This window comes from Lissotriton helveticus, chromosome 4_2 (assembly GCF_964261635.1).
Source record: "Lissotriton helveticus chromosome 4_2, aLisHel1.1, whole genome shotgun sequence".
Taxonomy (NCBI): domain Eukaryota; kingdom Metazoa; phylum Chordata; class Amphibia; order Caudata; family Salamandridae; genus Lissotriton; species Lissotriton helveticus.
Window position 1 is genome coordinate 111,610,348 of NC_136064.1, and position 20,835 is coordinate 111,631,182.

The following is a 20,835-nucleotide window of genomic DNA, read 5'->3' on the forward strand; positions in this document are numbered from 1 at the left end:
ACCACCCGTAAAACGGGTGTGGCGGGGGGGTTGAAAGGAATACATCAAAAGCTTCTGGACTTTGGTACAGGTTTGTGAGAGGAGGAAAATAGGGGAAAGGATTTACACATGCTTGGAAATGCAGACTAATGGGCAACTTTGTGGGTGTTCACAGCATTTGCATTGCCTCTTCCTCTGACATTAGCCCTCTCTCTGGGACATCCTCTTCATCACCCTGAGGTGTTACGACGACACTGGGAATCCACACGCCTCACACAGGGTCCTCTGACGTAGTTGCATAATCTATGCACACGCATTTGCATAGCCTTTCTCGTTCACAAGTATTACACGTAGGAAGAGTGAAGTTTGAGAGCCATGCCCAGAGGGTTAAGGTAATGTTGTGCACAGGGTCATGCAACGAGGTCAACTGGGGAAGCCACTGGGGGTTACAACTTTATTGTCCTGAGTCGAAAGTCTGTAGACAATGCGTCCTTTGCACGTGATGTGCTGCAGCCCATCCCCCATGAGTACCACTGTAATCCTGGCCCGAGATGTCAGCCGTTAGATGTATATGAAAACCACCACCCATTAAATAACCCCCACTCCCCAGCTGCCGGTCCCAAGTCCCCCACCCCGCCTTCCACCCCACTGGCTAAGCTCACGTCCCCAGTAGCAGACGAGACAGTCGGAGCCCTGGAAATATTTTCTTTCGATCTGATTTTTTGTCTGTGGCAGACGTAACGTATCACTTTCTCGACTCAGGCAGACACATAAGTGACCGGTGATTGCTTCCATGGACAAAGCTCTTTTAAAGTTTTTTTAACGCGGTCCGCATCTATTAAGACAAAAACATAAATCTCTCCTGAGTCCTGCACTCCGTGACTAACTGCGTAACAAAACAGGGCAAGTAGTCAATTTAGCAGTCTTGGAATAAGTAGAAAATGTTGGGACAGGAGAGGGCCCCCGTTTTCTTTCTTGGCACATACTCGGCATTCCTTACTTTGACTAATTAACTGAATGGCACAGAACCAAACCTGAATGGAATTGTGATTTGCAGAAGACCCTGAGTAGAGATTTGCACGAGGAGGGGCAGCGGCTTTCCTGCCGCCGGGTCCCGGGAAGACCCTGCAGAGCTGGTCACCGGCGGGTCACGGAGAGACTTTCGGCGGGTGAACGAGGATGCAGATGGCAGCTGGCTGAGCGCGTGTGCACATCTGCCGCCTATGCAGCCTGGGTGCTGATGTGCGTCTCACAGCCCTGCTTCCCCAGCGAGCACGCGCACTGCCGCGCCAGCAGCGCAGGCTGCCTTCATCAGAAAGACAAAAAAGCGGAACGGAAAGCATTCACTTTCACTTCCGATTGGGAAAAAAAGAAAAAGCCTGCAAGTGGTGCGCGCGCGCCACTGCGAGCCGTGGCCTATTGGTGTCTATTAAGCGCACCAAGCGCGTAATAGACACCAATAGGCCATGAGCGGAGCAATGCGCCCGCCTGTGGCCTATTGCGTTGTTAAAACTAAGTCAGGGACAATCGATATTTGCCCGGCGGTATCGCCTCTTTAACCCACGAAATATTAATCAATGAAGAGGCAGGCGCTGGAGACGGGAAGGCAGGAAACAAGGTTTATTCTCTCCGGAGGAGAACACATCAGTTCAAACAGCAGGTATCGTTCTGAGGTGCTCTAACCGCATCTCTGAGGCCTGGCCTCTTATACACAGGTTTATTGCTTTATTACATACAACACATTCTTGGCAATGCTTTGATGTACGGAAGGATATCCTCCGAATCTCCCCTTCAGGCCCGTTCCCACACACATTTACAGTTGAAGTCCCCACCCCGGTCACAACAGGTGATGATTACCGCGCAGCTGGACATTCCGCCGATTCATGGAATGTGGGGGTTTGATCGGATCTCATAGGGTGGGGGCTTTGATCAACTCGGGGGTCCTTTGATGAGGGAAGCTTTCTACTGTACGGGGAGGGGCAAGGAACAGTATCGGCAGAGCTAGGTGTCGGCCTGGGAACGAGGAAGACAAACGGGCACACAGGAAAAGGGGATTTGTATCAAAAGGGCCTGGGACCATGAAAGAAATGAAGGGAGGTGTCGCGCTGGGAGCAGGATGGGGTTCTGAAGCAGAGCTTGTGCTGAAGGGGGGGTTTATGACCCAAGGCATGTGCGAGCGGGGGTTGTCAGTGTGCGGGCTTTTGTGAGGGTGAAGGGCTATGCTGGGGGCCAGTGGCCTGCAAAAGGGTTGTTCTGATCGAGGCACCTAAAATGGCGGGTGCGCACGACAAAAAGTGTGGCATCAGGGGAAAAGGGCAAGATGGCGCAGATAATGTTTACCAAACCGTACTAATTTTCCACAGTCCTCCCTTTAACATATCCAAGACATCTTGCTGGCCTATTTCCTATTCATGTCTACTGTGGTGGTCATAAGAAAAGAAGTAGGTACCCAGGCGAAGGAGCTATAAACATTACATTTTAAAATCTTTCATCTTAGGAGGCGGGTCTATCGATAAAAACTCGTTTGCAGGAAAGTCATAGTAATGCAATATCGGACAAAAATGGTTCTGTAGTGAGAGCATTGGGTACATTTCATTCGGAATGTAAACTGATAGGTCATTACATATGTAAGTTCGGTTCATATTTGGTTGGAGCATAATCAATACAATGGTGGCTGGGAGAGAAATGAGACATAGTAGAAACGATAATTAAGGGTGTCAATGTTCGAAGTTAATGAGTTCTCAGCATTCTTTGTCGTCTTTTGTTGGCGCTGTGGAGCACCGGCGGTGGAGCTACGGGTCCAGCTCTATTCTAGGTCCCGCGTTGCAGGGCACGACCTTTTCCTCGCGTTTCTGGTCAAAAAGGTCCTTTTCGCCCTGTGTCCTTTGAGTTGATTGTCAAAAAAGTTCAGATGGAAGAAATGTGCGTGTGAGCAGTCCTTTAGGGTAGGTCGGAGAAAAAGGGGGATGGAGCAGGGCCAGATCGGGAACAGACTAGGGGGACGGAAAATTTCAGGTAGGCGGGCTCATGACCGAGTTCAGAGAGCGGGGACTTTTCGGCATACGTTGAACATCGAGCAGGGGCATCAGGTCAGCCCTTTCCTCTCATTTTGTCGAAAACAGTGCCTCGTCCTGCAGCTCCTTACTGTCGCGGTCTCGCCTTGGCCAATGTCGCAGATGTTCCATAGTCTGTAGTCAGGCCACGTGCTCCCACATCCGGTCCTTCTTTCCTCCGACAGTCGTACCCTTAAATGAGTTTGAAAAGACAGTCTTTAGAGAATTGGCAGAGGAAGGTAATCACATAAGTCTATTTCTCTCCCAGCTCCAGGCAAAAAATGGAAACGTCCGTTATATTAGGGTTCACAACTAACATATAAATGATTGATGATGGGCCTGCTGGATTTACTATAACTTTCCTTCACAACTATTTCTTTGGTGTTTGTTGGTCGTGGTACGAGATCTGGTACCTTTTATTGCATTACAGTTACATCAGTTCTTCTGACGGAGACCCACCTTCTTAATACGAGCCTTACAAAGCTATACCGTTCTCCAGGGCTTTATATTTAAAAAGGGTGCTGTGTGCTATCACCATGGTCTGACAGGTATCTTGCTGAGGGACGAACATAGGCTAAACATTTTTCATTCTATCAATGCATCCTGCCTTTCAACTAAACATTTTCGCTTTCAACAGGGTTCATTGCAATGATTTCTTCACTTCGGTCTAATCTTTAACTTTGTAAACATCATTCTGGTTCCTACATAGCCTCTTACGGCCTGACTACTTAATTAGAAAAGACAGGGGTCTTATGGGAAACAACTAGGGACATAGAAAACTGTGGTAAGGGCGTAAATCGACCCATCTCTTACAACCGGGGGTGAGGGACAGTTTTATAACTCTCGTCTGGGGCAGCTGATACGAAACAGGGGGCGTTCCGGGAACATGAGGATGTTTCGATCACCTTTACTGTTTGGGTATTGCGACAATTCGGGACGGGGAAGGTCGCGTTATCTGAGGCATCTTTTTATAACACAGGAGCCGCTGACATGTAGTTCCCTTATTTCGGGTCAGATTAGGGAACCTCAGTCGTCTTACCTGTCCTTTCCCTTATGGCCAAATCTCGGTTTCATCAATTTTTAGCAGAAAGGAGAGGTAGTGACACGGCGTCAGGGTGATTTTTATTTAGGATAAATTTTGAGTAAATACTTGTGGTATTTGGAGCCAATTGGGTGGTGCACTAGGGGTGGCGGTTTGCCAATTTAGGTGCTAGTCGTTCGGAAGAGCGAGAGAGAGAGAGAGAGAGAGAGAGAGAGAGATGTGCAACAACAGGCTAAATAGTACACGTGCGACATGGGGAGTGGCCGTGTATTAAGATAGGCTATTCAGCGCATTACACAACATAAGACATTACGGGTCTGTGTTAGAATTTTGAAAGCATGCAGTTTGGGATGGACGAGCATTAGGCCGGGTACAGGGGACATGCATCGAGTAAAAAGGGCACCATTGTGTCGCATTTCTTGCATTCTCGGTCCTTTAACCAGTTAAGTCAACGCGTCAGTCATACACAAACATCATCTCATAGTTTCAGACATACGTGACAGGTGTCCATTCACGCAACACGGATTAAGGGTGATCGCTTTCATCATGTCATACAATTTATTGGCTCTTTTGGTACAAGAGCAGTTTGTGGGTGTGTTTAGGTGCCACCAGGCAGTGTTAGTCCGCTTCGTGTATCAGACATGGCGAGGCTTCAGATCTTCACCATACCTCGGTCGTGATTCCGATGTGGCCTGCAGGGGGGGGAAAAAGAGGGGAGGGGGACAACATTCGAGCATATCAAAAGCACGGGTACGAAAGTCTTTTACTTACCTCATACTCGTCTTATCTCTTCGGGATAGAATCCCTGGGGTTGTGGTTTCTGGAGCCAAGGGGGGGGGGCAGTGTATCCTTATAGGCTGTGAGTAGGAAAACGTTAGAGAATCAGAAGCACTTAGCGCGAGGTCTCTAGTTGGTAGGTGTATTTAGCTATCGGGGTCCTTAAATCTCTTTCAACGCTGTGATGTTCTAAGGTTTATCAGCTCTTCGGTCAACTCTGTTCCCTAGTACCTTTGAGTGTCGTATCTTTATAATATTCTATCATTTACATCGTTTCACTTTACCCATCCTTTATATTCCATCATTTACACCGTTTCGCTTTACCCATCCCCAGAAGTCGAGGTCTTTCTCCATGCGCGAGTCCCTGAGTCAGTCGCATATTTGACGGCAGAGTGTCGTGTCTTAGATTCGATCCTCCATCCGGGGCTGGACAACCATCTTCTATTAACCTTAAAGAGAGAGCAGAGTAGGGTGCACAGAAAAAAAAACTCTCCCGCCGATCCCACATTTTAAATAAAGCATGCAATACCCGTTCATAGTTTCGAAAACCTTTATTTGCACAATCGTTCAGCATGTTGATAGGACAGTGTGATCGGGGTTGGCCGGATACGGCAATGGCTAAAGTGCGTACAGTAGGGGGGCTATTTTTGTAGGATAAAAAACATGTTAAAAAGGTTCATTCATTCATTTGCAGGGAACTAAAAACGTCTATCGAATAGTTGAGGGATCAAGGGGCATTCATTTCATAATTGGGAACACAGTTGGACTAGTTGTAATCAAATTCCTATAGGTATACCATGGGTGTGTGTCATAAGCGAGGTTACATGTCAGACATGATAATATCATAATGAATCGTACATTGAAAAACATTTTTCACGGGGTCCTGTCACATGTTCGTCGAGTGAATCCTCCCTCTTTTCCGTCAAGTGTACAAAGGATCATAACATATCTCGGAACATCGAGTCTTTTTAGCAAAAGAAAACACCACGAGGTGTTCATAAGTTCCTATTGTTACCGGCACCATTTTGGGCGGGACCGGGTTAGTCCGGAAGTAGTATCAAGGAAAAAATGTTTCCTACAACCGGCAGTTGGACCAGAGTCCTTTTCGGCAGTTCAAGAATTCATGCTAACAGAAGGAGTGGCTATGTCATGCTTATTTCGTTAGCGATCAAGGCAGTTGTCCCTCACCGGAAACCTGCAGGGGCCGAGGGCTCCTGGGACTTTTGTAGAATCTTCAAGGCTGTGGGGGTGCTGTCGGAGGTGGGGGCTCGTGCCCCGGTGGGCAAGCGCCCGAGTTACATTGCTGGTCAAAGTTACTCTAGCGGCCTAGACCCGCCTTCCAGCGGACCCAGACGCCATTTTGAGGCCCTGCAGCAGCCCCCCTCGTCGAGTCTGCAAGAGTGGAAGAGACCCTTTTGGGGACAAAAAGGAAATAGAACTCCGTGTTGTGGAAGCAGGTCATTCGGCTAGGGTGCAGCTGTGGTGCCCCCCACCTGGGGGGGGGGGGCGAGGGAGACTCGTTCGCGCCGTCTCCCTCTCCCGGTACACTCCATGCCGCTCTCTTTCATGGGCATGCACGATGGCCTCTCCACACCCCGTGCTCCACAAGTCCCATGCCCAGTGCTGCGGAAGTATGGCCACCTGCGGCGCATGTTCGGTGCTGCGCAAGTACTGGGGCGCCACCATGGTATGTTCGGTGCTACGCAGGTATTGGCACCACCGCCTGGCTGGAGGAGTTCGGCGCCGGGCCGGGGGCTGGGAAACCTCCTATCCGTGGAGGTGGGAGAGGCTCGTCCGCGTCGCCTCTCCCTCCCAGCCCGACCTGGACTAATTTTCGCGGAGGTATGTACAAGACATTCCCCCCCCCCCCCAGAGTTGTCGCAGCCATTATTCAAGTGGCGCCTGGCGTGTTGCTGCTGCCATTACGGAGGAGATAAGAAAGAAGTGTCTCGTCCTTCTCTGGGCCGGGCTTCCGGTGGATGTCGGCCGGACGCCCCTGGCTCTGGCCCCATGAACGGGTTCCTTGGTTTATTGGCTGCAGCCGGATCCAGTTAGCCCCAGTCCCTGACCATTGGTGGCCGGACCGGGAAGACATGTGGCGGGACTACCTGAAACTCCCACGCGCCACCGCGGCCGGACTGGGGGAGAGAGAGAGGGGGGTCGAGGACATAGACATTCCCCCCCCTACAACTCTCCGGTGTGGTCAAGGTGATCCCCTGGCTGGGTCCCGCTGGCCCCTGTCTCTCCTCCGGCTCCACCCTATGTTACGATTTCCTGGCCGACTGTTGGCAGCAGGACCCGCCTTATATGGGTTGCTGCCGGCTGGGCGTAGCCGTAACCCTGCCCTACCTTGGAAGGTTCCAGAGTGGGGGGGGAGGTTCTGCTGACTTTCATTTTCTACAGTTTACCGTTCTTGTTTCTCACGTTTTCTGTTGTTAGGGCATTAATAGGTGTTATTATTACGTATTGTTATTTGTTTCTTGTTCGTTATGTTAAATAAAAGTTCAAGTTCATCAGTGGCCTACGGATTTTGTTTTCCCATTCCTTTCTTTCCAGTTTGTTTCATGCTAAAGCTTCTGTTAACAGAAGTTAAGTAACACGGAAACACAGGCAGGGGGATGACGTAGATTCATGCATCACGCACACACAAACTCAGACGGGGAGACAGTACAAGTATTATATACAAAGACCCAAGACAAACATAAAACTGTTTTTTTTGGCCATAATTATCTTTTTCTGTATGCTGCGCATATTTATCGTTAGAGCAATGGGGCAGGTTTTAGTTATATGCCTATAAGGATGCGGAAAAAGGAGGTAGTAGGTTTTCAAACATTGGCAATATCCCTAGTCCTCTCGGCGAAGGATACTTGTGTAACCCTTACCTCGAAATACCCTAAACTTTTCCCTACTTGGCTAAACGTAAGGATGCTTGATCATGTGTGTACATTATTCTTTCTGCTTTATTCGGGGTTTGTCGTCTGTTAATTTAGAGCTAGACTGGGTTTCTCATCTTAGCGTTGTTCGATCTATGAGGACTCGAACATGTCGCTGAAATCGGCCTGGCGAAATCTGTGCCATCGGGCATAATCGAACGTGGTGGTTCTATCTGGCCTGTCCATGTCAGTCTGATTCATCTTTGTCTCGCGCCTTTTCCCTTTCTGCCGGCCTGTTATTCCTGTCGGTCCTCTGCTCCTACTCACGTTCAGTAGAGTCGGGCATTGGGCTTTCCAGTGCCCGGCATATCTACAAAAAGCACATTGGTTTTGCCCTAAGTCTGGCCGTCCTGTGCGTAGTGTCGGGGGATTACTTTCGGGACGTTGTGTCCTGGGGTCGTCCTGTCGATATATTCCTTTACCTGCTCTGTCCTCGTCTCTTTTCTTTCGTTGCATTGCTTCTTTGCGCCACATACCGAGACTGTCGAGCATAATAGGCGTTGTCTTATTATCACGAAGGGCTATTTCTAACGTTTCTATTTTATCAAGATCGAAGGATCCTATCAGTGGCCACTGTTTCTCTTGATTTTCTTTGGTATACCTGTGCCACAGTTTACTATAGGCTATGGTAAGTAATCCATAGTTTATGAACATGTCTTTATTAGGGGTGCCTTCCAGCGGAGCTAGATGATCCACCTCTAATAAACGGTCCGGGCTGAACCAGCTATCGACCAGTGGGGAGAAGACAGACATGACAGCTCACAAAAAGTCAGCACTGCCTATCTTATCACTGTGTGCAAAGACTAGACAGAATATTTCTATTCTACGTTGTTTGCAGGCAGTGAATACCTCATGAACCAATAACAAATAAACAAAAAGAGGACCAGTGGGAAGAATAAGTAGATTCGCAAAAGATCTGCGTCCTCTACCCTTTCACTATCTGCAAAGGGGAACCTGTTCTTTCCTGTTTGTAGACAGAGAATCTCCAGAAAACAATCCGCGAACAGTGGCTCGGGGTCAAAAACAGTTAATCAGTGGCCGTTAATAAATAATCAATTCAGTGGGGGAGAAAGATAGGCGCGACGGCTGCGTTACCTATCCTTCACTGTTTGCAAAGAGAAAGAGCCTACTGTTTCTCCGTTTGCAGACAGTGAATCTCCAAATAGGTCAACAAAAAGAGTAATACTAGTATTTTCTGAACAATAAAAAATTATTTCGTGATTCGTCGTGTCTACACGACCTTACCCGGACCGTATGGACAGTTTCTTGTCTTCCGAATCCAGCGCCCGATCGTCCTCTTTTCTTTGTATTCCTCGCAGCACTCCTGATGGTTCCCAGTCAGGACCGTAGATCACTCGGGAGAGGTCTGTTCGGAACCAGTGAAGTTCGGATGATCGGCTGCCAGACGAGGGTCTATTGGGCAAGAGCTCTCCCGATCGTTGCAGTCGTTCACTCTGTCGTCAGGACCTCTCCCACTGGATCCACGAGTCGCTGATGGGCCCCACGCTTGGGACGCCAATTGTTAAAACTAAGTCAGGGACAATCGATATTTGCCCGGCGGTATCGCCTCTTTAACCCACGAAATATTAATCAATGAAGAGGCAGGCGCTGGAGACGGGAAGGCAGGAAACAAGGTTTATTCTCTCCGGAGGAGAACACATCAGTTCAAACAGCAGGTATCGTTCTGAGGTGCTCTAACCGCATCTCTGAGGCCTGGCCTCTTATACACAGGTTTATTGCTTTATTACATACAACACATTCTTGGCAATGCTTTGATGTACGGAATGATATCCTCCGAATCTCCCCTTCAGGCCCGTTCCCAAACACATTTACAGTTGAAGTCCCCACCCCGGTCACAACAGGTGATGATTACCGCGCAGCTGGACATTCCGCCGATTCATGGAATGTGGGGGTTTGATCGGATCTCATAGGGTGGGGGCTTTGATCAACTCGGGGGTCCTTTGATGAGGGAAGCTTTCTACTGTACGGGGAGGGGCAAGGAACAGTATCGGCAGAGCTAGGTGTCGGCCTGGGAACGAGGAAGACAAACGGGCACACAGGAAAAGGGGATTTGTATCAAAAGGGCTTGGGACCATGAAAGAAATGAAGGGAGGTGTCGCGCTGGGAGCAGGATGGGGTTCTGAAGCAGAGCTTGTGCTGAACGGGGGGTTTATGACCCAAGGCATGTGCGAGCGGGGGTTGTCAGTGTGCGGGCTTTTGTGAGGGTGAAGGGCTATGCTGGGGGCCAGTGGCATGCAAAAGGGTTGTTCTGATCGAGGCACCTAAAATGGCGGGTGCGCACGACAAAGTGTGGCATCAGGGGAAAAGGGCAAGATGGCGCAGATAATGTTTACCAAACCGTACTAATTTTCCACAGCGTGCAGTTTTTCATTAAAAGACGCACGCAAATACCAATCGGGTTTCACCTAAGGAAAAGCACACCCACAAGCATGTGCGATTCCTAGGTTAGCCTGAAAACCCTGGTTTTCACTCACTAAATGTCTCGGGCTGCGCAAGAACTGCTGTGCAGTGCAACCCTAGGCGCGAGTCCTAAAAAGGCAGGAGTTGAATGCAAGGAAATGGCAACACTTTGTGATATCAAGTAGGGTGGCAATATGTCTTTACTTCTACCACCCTTACTTCCCCACCTTTCTTCATCCTCCTTTACTCCTAGTCGAACTTAACCATAATGCTAACAGTTTCCTTTATTCTATTTTTAATATATCAGTCGTCTTTGTTTTTACTTTAATTCAGTTGCATTACTTTTCATAATTCACCTTACAATAATCTAAATTGAATTTAATTAAATGTTTATTTTATTCTGATAAGTTCTTACTGTAACACCAACCCTAACCACATTCTAAAAAAGAAAGTATTTTTATTGCAATAAATCAATATGAGCTCAAACCCAATCCAGTGTTGTATCTATTGAATTACAATAAAACAGGTAACCTTATTGAAATCCTAGCACTAATCCCAACTCTGTAATTCATTTAATTAAAATTAAGTTTGTCTGTTACATTAATTCTTCCCATGATCCTAAATTAAATGTTATACACTTAATTCTATCACTAATGCCAACTCTGCCCATTTTTATTAAATGCATTAATTCTGAGTAATGTTATATTATTTTAATGGCAATGCTTAATTTAAATCAAATTAGTCCTCAAGCAATTACAGTAATATTAACCCATACTCTGAATTATAGATGGACATGTGAATATAAATTTACTGGTAATTTATGTTCATTTAACCGTATTAACGTAGTAAATTAAAGTTGCCTTAAATCCCGTTTTCTTCATGCTGTGGGTGAGGTGATGGTGTACCTCCTATAAATGCTAACTAAATGAAGTTGACCTTCTAGTAAAGGGCGGGTAATTAAGAGCCAGGCAGCCTACAGAGTTATGTGTAAGACAGCCACAGGGCATGTCATCAGTACTCTCGGACATTTTCCTGTTGCAGGAGGTGCAGCATTCTTGTACTGGAGGAAATCAGTCTCTCATTGTGCTCCAATTGAGAGCTTGTCTTCTCTGCTTATGTAGGGAAGGTGTTTTTGGCTGCTCGGGTGAATGGTAATCTGGACCATCACAAGGTGCTTCCAGGATTTGCTCCTCCAGGCTCCCATAGAAAGAGTTTCATTTTTTTTTTCTTTCTTTTTTCTAGGATGATGCGGTAACCATTTTCTTTGTAGTCAGTCGGTGACTTGTGGTCTTTCTCTTTCAGATGCTGTTATACAATTCTTACTAATTTAGAAGGACTGTGTATTAGGTCAACAAAACTTCACAATATAGAGACTGAGTCTACTCCTATCATCAGTAATGTCGGTTTGGCCAGCCCACAGCACAGCATTTGAACTCCTAAACCTCCAGAGTTGCAGATGCTGTCGGTAATCTTGAAGATGGCCACTCTTATTCACACGGAATTTGTGGAGACCGATCTAGCCCTTTCGTTTGTCACTTTTGCATGCGCAGAGGTTTACAAAGAAAAGAAGCAATTGTGCATTTTCAAATTTGTGAAGGTCTAATCCTTGTAAGTAAAACATGAACTGCGATGATTAACAAGTTGAAAAACTTCATTGGTATAAGCGTTATTAGAATAATGAAAAGCGCAAAGAATTCACCCATGTTAGTTGTTCCTAATGTTGCTCCTCCTACCTAGCTATAATACCCCTATTCTATTAATAGCATGATGAGAGTATCAGTCTGCTAGACCCTGTTGAAATGATCTTACACCATTCCTTGGTGTAATGTCTCAGGAAGCCGGTCTCTGTGCATTAACTGATGCACCCTGTCTCAATGTGCAGGTCTGCACACATCTCTGCTTGTGCGGCTATCTTCTTTCTTAGGATGTGTGTCAGGGCTGTATCTCATTTGCAGCACTCTGCTGCATTCAGGATCTCTCCGTTGCGAAGCTCCTCTCAACAAAATCGAAACGGATGCTGTTTAAATGATAAAACACCAGTCTTATTGCAGTCTGCTGGAGATGCAGAATAACAACTTTACTTAGTCTGAAGAAAGAGTTGTGGCCTACGAGCACATAATAAAGCAAGGACATCACGTATGTGTGTCCCTGGAGCTAAGAGTGCAGACTACAGAACAACAATGTATACCAAAAATAAATGGCCGTGTGTCATTTTTTCGTGTTGGTGAAAAACGTGCAAACCACCATCGTAAAAAGAGCCTAAGCTAAAAAGAACAATAATTGGCATAGCCACAAGGTCTCGCCTTTTGGGACTTTGTACGTTTTTAGCAGTGCAGCACATTATCCGAAAGAAGCCGCTCTGCGCTGTCAAACTCCATTCACAATTGTTTACCGCGGAGATAAAGTCACTGACCGGGAGAAAAACGGGGGCATAGATAGTCCGAGGGACAGGACTGGGATAACATAGAGGGACAGATCCAGACAGAGGAACTGGAAAAAGATGGCAGAGGCCCATAGAATGTTCATTCCTTTGAAACGATAGGGATCGTTTGAATGACTTTTTGTCCATATTAAAGAGTATCAGGTTTGTGAATTTACGACCCGTGTTGTGGAGGAGAAATATTACCTGAAGCAAATAAAAGCACCCCCCACACCAAAGTCATTCTATCTAAAAAGAGGTCGGGTAGCTGCTCCGTTTAGTTTTAGAGGGAGGAGTGGGGGAATGGGATAGGGTTGCGAGTCGGTTCCAAGAGTCCAAGTGGAGCGGTCCTGAGACCTAATGGTTTAAAAAGGAAATATCCATAAAACTCTCGCAGGATCTAAAGTGCAAGAGAGCGCTCTTCATCTACAATACTTTGTGCCACAAGCATTACACATATAATTTACCTGAACCTTCACTCTGGGTCAATACCTGAAATAGTCGAACTGCTTACAATTCGTCATTTTAATATATTTAGCATTTACTGATGTGTCCGCACAGCACCCCTGCACTTTATGGTTGATTAACCAAACAGCCAGAGAGACGACCGTAAAGCACAGAGCATTGGGATTTTGACCACACACCCCCCCCGCACCTTCCATTATTTGATATATACATTTTGCACATCTCCAGTAGCGGTCAGTCTTCCGGCTACAACCATTTCTTTACCTTTTCAAAAGATGCGCCCCTGAGACCAGAAATAGCGCGGAACCCTCAAGCACGGGGTGCGTCAAGCCTTTAACTCGCATGGAAATACAGTTTACACCTTTGATCAACAAATGGAAAACCGGAGTTGCTTCTTCAGACTGAGGACATCTGATAACCAGATTTTTTTCTTGGTAAAATGTTTGTGGGGTCGATTTACGTTTTTTATGAGAATCGATATCAGCAGTGAAAGGTAATCTATGTACCTTTTTGTTTATCAGTGGGAACAAGTGCACAAAACAGGAACAGAGGCTAACAAAACAAATGCTGTGAAAAAAATTCCAGAACTGTCCCACACACGAATGTGAGAAAATATAATTTGTTTTCAGCTAAATTTGAAGTTTGCAGGGGGATTTTGGGTAAGAAAAGTTGGGGGGCCCACGTAAGCCATACCTCGCTGGACTCCTGGGGGTGTCTAGTTTTCAGAAATGCGTGGATTCTGTAGGTTTCCCAAGATGGTCGCCAAGCCCGTGGTAAAAAACCCAGGTGACCCCGTTAAAAAAACCAGGTTGTTTTGTGATAGGTAATTTTGATGTCTCCTCAATACGTTTTGGGCCCATGCCTGTCGAGGGTACTTGACCCTCCCAGGTGAGTGAGGTATCATTTTTATCGGGAGACCTGGGGGACCGCTGGGTGGTAGGACATTTATGGATCCAAGCAGCTTCCAGAACTTTCCATCCCAGAAATGTGAGGAAAATGTGTGTTTTGTTTTGTTGCAAAGTTGGAGTTTTGCAAGGGATTCTGGGTAACAGAACCTGGTGAGAGCCAGACAAGCCACCCCATCCTAGATTCCCCTGGGTGTCTAGTTTTAAAAAATGTACAGGTTTCCTAGGTTTCGCTAGGTGCTGGCAGAGCTAGGGTTCAAAATCCCTACAGCTAGGCACTTTCCAAAAAAAGTGTCAGTTTTCACTGTGAAAATGTGGTGTCCACGTTGCGATTTGGGCCGTTTCCTGTCACGGGCACTAGGCCTACCAACACAAGTGAGGTACTATTTTTCTCAGAAGACTATGGGGTGGGTGGAATTTTGTGGATCCACGCAGATTCCAGAACTTTCCATCATAGAAATATGAGGAAAATGTGTGTTTTTGTTGTTGTTTTGTTTACAAATTGTGAGGATTGCAAGGGATTGGGATGCCAAATGTGTACATTAAGATAGTATTTTGTTTCAGTCACTTGCTGCTGCTGCTTGCTTTTCTCCAACAACCAACCGCATCACTAAACATTTCGACTCGCGCTATTTCATGGCCTTGGTGGTAAGACCCTGCTGCTAGGTGCAAGCGTCTTTTACCACCACATCATGAAAGCCGGTTTATGTAGGTGGTAATATGGGCAAGGCTATCTCTGCTTATTTGTTCTATTGGTTTTGATGTGTTCTGTAGTTTTGATTTAGTTTATTTGTGCTGTATTATTGCTATGTTGTACTGTACTAGATAGTATGCGTTATGTTGTGATTGTTTTTTGCTTTGTGTCCTGTTAGGATGTTATTTTGTTTTTATTGATGTTGTTTTGTTTTTATTTATGTTATTGTGTTCTGTTATATCACTGCTCCAGCTCTTTAACTACTTAGAACGCCTGTCAGGCCAAAACTACGCCTTAAATGATCACGTTCATTGCTCAGTTGAGCGCTACAGCCCAACACATCAGCACCAGTGGCCTTTCTCTGAAGACTTCAAGTGCCCTTCGAGCAACTGACAAGAGGAGTTTGGATTTTTTTCCAGCATAAAAATGCAATAAATGTCAATGGCACATAGAAGTGAGGACACTCCTCTTGGGTGCCACTTTCTAATATCTCACAGCAGATGGGCAATGCGATTTGAGCTAGCGCCAGCAACTGTGTGAGGGTAGAGAGCGCATGTCACAATCTCTGCAAATACTCAGTTGCTTATAAGCTATCTCTAAACAACAGGTCACCACCAAAGGCCCAAATGATTAGGAACTGAGCATCATGCAAACCAGTTTATGCATGTACAGTACGAAAAAAGGCCGCTGCTGCAGCACACAGACAACGCAAACTGGGCCTAAGCAAAAAACTAGCATTAGAGAATAAAACTGGCAAAGAGCATTCACTCTGATTAAGCACACCTTAAAGCCCTGCCGGTCGTTCGCCTTGCCTCAGGTACCCCTGCCAATAGTGTAATGCACATACCACTATCGGTGTACTACAGCCTGGGTAGAGAGAGCAGAAGCTGTTCTTTTGAAGATAGGGTTGGCATTTGTATGGCCTTCGAGTGAAGCTTTTGAGTCAGTCCGTCAAAACATGGAGACCCTCGGTGGACTCGCCCGAATGTCCTGTTTACTGAGGTAGAAAAAAAAACATGGCATGACTTACTAGATGCTCAACAAAGGGCAGGAACGCACATGTTCCAGAGCCATGCAGAAGACCTTCTGTCCCATCAAGAGTGAAAGATAGAGACACAGTTCAGACATTTCTGGGCTTGTACTGGGATTCTTCTGTATAGAGCCCCGGGTCCTGTAGGGCCGTTCTTTGATGAACTACAAGTAGCGCTCTCAGTTCCTTGTCTCAGATCTGAACATTGCATGCTACTTGGGGATCTCAATGTCCATATGGATAATACATTGGACCCCGCTGCAATGAAACTTAGTGACATCACAGCTACATTAGGACTGTCTCCGTTTTTGCAGACACCGACGCACAATAAAGGCCATATTTTAGACCAGATTTTTTCAACAAAATCTATCACGATAACGGCTATAGAACCAGTATTATGGTCTGATCATTTTTTGATCTCTTTTTCCGTACCTGCCATTGCTCTGACTCGGGTGAGAGAATCAATCGAGACCACGCGAACCTCACGCCCTTTCCATCTGCTTTCGGTGGATATGTTATCTGCGGCCCTTACCATCTGTCCATGTCCTCTTTTGGGCAACTTGGAACATAACCTTAGCATCTTTCACGATTGGCTGGTAGCCAGACTTGAGATCTTAATCCCCGAAAAAAAACTTAAATCAGGTGAACGTAGAGCGTCGGCCCCATGGTTCACCCCCCAATTAAGAGAGCAGCGGCAGGGTTGTAAAAGGGCTGAGAGAGTCTGGAGACGGGCCTATGACCCGACCGAGAAATTGAAGTTTCGAGCAATAACTAAAGCCTATCACCAGTCAATCTGGAGTGAAAAAAAGGCTTATTTCGAGCGTCGCATCGATGAGGCTGAAAATGGATGCAAAGAAATTTTTAAAGTTGTTCTGGATTTCACCTCTCCAGCCACTTGTACACCAGCTCATACTCATTCAGAAGTATGGATAAAACAGCTTGCAAATTTTTTTTGTAAATAAAATCACTACCATTCAAGCCTCTCATTTCCACTCTAGCTCTCGGTCGGCCGTGGATCCTTTATCCCCCTCCCCTTTTAGGGAGGATCCTGGCCCTTCTCTTTCACAATTTCCACATCTATGCCTTGACACTTCCTTAGAGCTTTTGTCAGGCTTGAAATCAGGCTCTCCACTTGACCCGTGCCCGGCTAAACATCTGGGGAAGGTGGCACCTGCCTTAAATGCCTTGTTGAACCCTCTTTTAAATTCTTCATTGTCAACGGGAGTGGTCCCGCAGGCATGGAAACATGCTTTGATCCTGCCATTGATCAAAAAGCCCACCTTGGACCCCCTCATCCATGCCAACTATAGGCCTATTTCCCTTCTCCCTGCTCTGGCGAAAGTGGCCGAGAGATTTGTACATCGGACGATTTCCAATTTCATCGAAGGAAATAACCTGTTGCATGATACGCAATCTGGGTTCCGTGCAAATTTTAGCACGGAGTCGGCTCTTCTCGAGGTCACTGATGCCATCAGGGAAGGACTCGATTCTGGGGGAAGGACCATGTTGGTTATGTTGGATTTGTCGGCGGCTTTCGACACCGTTCCTCATGATCGCCTCCTCATAAGACTCTGGGAGTGCGGCATTCGGGGAACGGTGTGGAAATGGCTTAAATCCTTTCTGGCCGACCGCAAGCAAACGATCTGGGCGCCACCATTTTCTGCAGATATGGATCCGCTAGAGGTAGGGGTTCCGCAAGGCTCCATTCTTAGCCCCATGCTATTCAACATCTTTATGGCACCCCTGGCGGCAGTCGCGGAATCCTTTGGCGCCCAGATCGTATCTTACGCCGATGACACCCAGCTCCTATTCACTTGTGATAGGGGTGGGGCATTCGACGGCGTAAAGATCAGGGACTGCCTTAGCGCGGTCTTTGAGTGGTTCAGGTGCAATGGATTAAAGTGCAACTCCGATAAGTCGGAGCTGCTCTTTTTTGGATGCACCTGTGAACCAGATTGGAAGGCTTGGTGGCCACAAGACTTGTTCCCTCCTGACAATGTGTCTCTCAAGGCAAAAAATTTGGGAGTGATTGTGGACAGTGAACTGTCCTTTGGGCCACATATCTCGTGCCTCTCAGGCAAATGCTTTGGCATTTTGCGAATGCTGAGGAAGTTTCTTCCTCTAGTGTCTCTCCAGCATAGGAAGATTATTGTCCAGGCCTTGATCGGATCGCGACTGGACTACGCAAACGCTCTTTTTTTGGGTTTACCAAAATATCTTCTGAACCGCTTGCAAGTAGTCCAGAACTCAGCGGCCCGTGCTATCTACGGACTTCCGAGAAGAGCAGGAGCTACGGCTTTACTGAATTCTTTACACTGGCTACCGATCGCCAAAAGAATTCTTTTTAAGTGTCTGACTTTTGCTTTTAAAGCTCTACAAGGATCTGGCCCTAGGTACATAAGGAAACGCCTTTCCCGATATGTACCTAGCAGATCTTTGAGATCATCCTGTCTATCTAAAATGACAGTTCCGGTGATCAGGCGCGCAAGGATTGGTGGTCGATCCTTTCGCTATTTATCCCCGAAGGAGTGGAATGAACTACCACTCTCTCTCAGACAGGCTCCCAATCTTCTTACTTTTAGAAGAGAGCTAAAAACGTGGCTTTTTACTAAATAAACGTGATCTTTTTCTTGTGTCTGCTTTTAAGTTGTTGTGTTGTTGTTTTCTAGCTGCTCTTTCTTCACCAAAGCGCCGGGATGCTCCTTGGAGTAGCCGTGCGCTATAGAAGAAATAAATTAACATAACATAACATAACATGGGGGATCGACCACATCCAGCCGAAGACGATCCCAGTGGCAGCTAAGAGGAAAGACCTTGGTACCGTTCACGGGATGGATGATGGCTGATACGGATACCATAAGGTAGCAGTCCCGAAGACTGCACGAGCTCCCCGTATTTGTCATTAACATGGAGGTTGGTGGAACTCCTTAAACTTGGGCATTGCTTTGCATTGGATCTTGATCCGGTCGGCTGCAAAGATCTTGGGCAGTTTGTCCATTGAGATGGCTTCTTCGCAGATCTTCGGCAGTTCGGGTCGGCTCCCCTTCACGTCGGCCAGTGCAGTTCCTCTCCTCACTGAACAATGCAAGTCCTCTTCTCCTTCACTGGTCACATTAGCATGTCTGGCCAGAGCAGGATATTTATTCCCAGTCCTCAAGAAATGAGGAAGCCAAAAAGGCTCTGCCACTAGCAGGTGTTGCTCAGCGTTGGTGTGCAGATCTCGCTCACAAATGTAGAGTAGAAGTTACCTGGCTCAAGGGTGCTGGTACTTATTCCTCTTTGAGGGAACATTGAACTAAAACTGCTTTGTTCAAATAATCCTCCAGTCACGAGAATGTGCATGTTGGCATTCGTGGGGATATCTGAATCCGTTAGGTGTTGATTAGGCCAAATCGGTTCTGTGAGAAGTTTCTGTGATTTGTTGATTTTGTTTCGTTCAGGATTTTATTTGACACTACATGATTCTTCAGTTTGGTTCAAAAACCACCTGGTTTATTCAACGTCTAAACAAATCTTTATTCATCATTCAGCTTAGATCCCCCCGCCCCTTTTAACAGCTCTGTACCAGGCCCAAGCACCTTGAGCTTAAAGCCTAAAGAAATATGATGCTTAAGGATGCAAAAGAAAATTATATTGTGCTTGCATGGTGTGGTGCAGTGAGGGCTGCTCACTCTTATACCAGGCCGACGTGGTATGTGGTCGCTCTGACATCCCTAGTCCCTTGTTCCACACATATTGTGATGTCAAGGAAGTTTTCCAGTAGATGAGACTCCATTTCTTTGAACCATCTTAGGTTTTTAAAGTTTTCCAAGTTAGAAAGTCTGTCTGCCAAGAATCTAGCACGTAAATTACACGCTCCTCTTTTCTTTGTCCTAAGTACCTAACTAAAGCTCTTATTCTGAGCTTCACCTGTCCACACATGACTTGCTGCTAGCACGTTTAAGGGGTGCTCGGGCTACATAAGTGCCATACGCACACAGGAATGTAACATGTATTTTTTTACTCCTGCCCTGTGGTTTATGCTTTTTGACGTATATTCCCTGGTTAGTCCATGATGTTCACATGTGTGTTTTTGTTTACCTGATGTTGTTTCTTTAACACCTGTTTTAAACCCAATGAACATTTGAACAAATTAACCTTCTGTTGGGTATTAAGACAGTAGATTCATTGAAACCGCAGCACCTTTCTGAAGTACCTCTGTGTTTTCTTGTAGATTTCCACCCAGTACCCTGTGGTGGACCATGAATTCGATGCCATTGTGGTTGGTGCTGGAGGGGCTGGCTTGCGGGCAGCCTTTGGCCTATCCGAGGCAGGGTTTAACACCGCATGTATAACCAAGCTGTTCCCCACCAGGTCTCACACTGTTGCTGCACAGGTAAGACTCGCTGATCTTCATTATTGTGATGTAACTTTTCTGATGTAGGGATCCCCCTCAGCCATGTCTTGAGATTGTAGATAACTGAAAACCATAACGCTAACCTGTAGTAAAGTGCTTGCCACCTATAGCTAAATGTGCTCCATTTAGGGGTGTGAGGGAACTGAGACCAAATTTGCTGATCCATTAACCTACTGGCTAGGCTTTATTCTACTTCCCTCGAATAGGTTCAGGTTTTGAAGTTTCAAGAGAAAGAACGCCCATACTTCTGTATGCGTCATTACTGCGAGTCCCAAATTGCCAGTCAATCTATATCGTTCCCTTAAGTATTAATGAAACGAAAAATATGGTGCGTGAACTCTTGAGTCTGCAACACTGAAATTGTTGGTTTGAAGCAAAACAAAATTACCTAGAGGACTGTGTTTGAGGCCAGCAATGCTACCATATGCTCTTTTGGAACATTTCCTACTACTTTCCCTGGAGACGGAGGATAACAAGACAGTTGAGTGCTCAATACTGTCAAGAATGGATTCAAGATTCAGTTATATTGTTCTCCACATTCCAAAAAAGGGTGTCGTAAGTCCTAACATCTTAAGTGGAAGAAAAGTGCCTCGTTCTTTTGCAACTTAGGAACTCTTTCCACTGGTACCTAGCGTAGATTCTGCTATGCTAGATAGAGCTGGAAAGAGTTGCAAAAGAACGAGGCATCTACCCACAGTATGTCTTAGGAAGGCCTGGTCAG

At 46.4% G+C, this 20,835-nt stretch overlaps 1 protein-coding gene across 1 annotated transcript in view; it reads left to right on the forward strand.

The window, feature by feature from the left end:
• The window catches only part of SDHA (succinate dehydrogenase complex flavoprotein subunit A), a 153,624-nt gene that overhangs the window by 15,302 nt on the left and 117,487 nt on the right, over positions 1-20,835 (forward strand). The window contains exon 3 of the mRNA XM_078640242.1: positions 19,932-20,093. Within this exon, the coding sequence (XP_078496368.1) occupies positions 19,932-20,093 (162 nt within the window). The remainder of the gene's footprint in view (positions 1-19,931; positions 20,094-20,835) is intronic.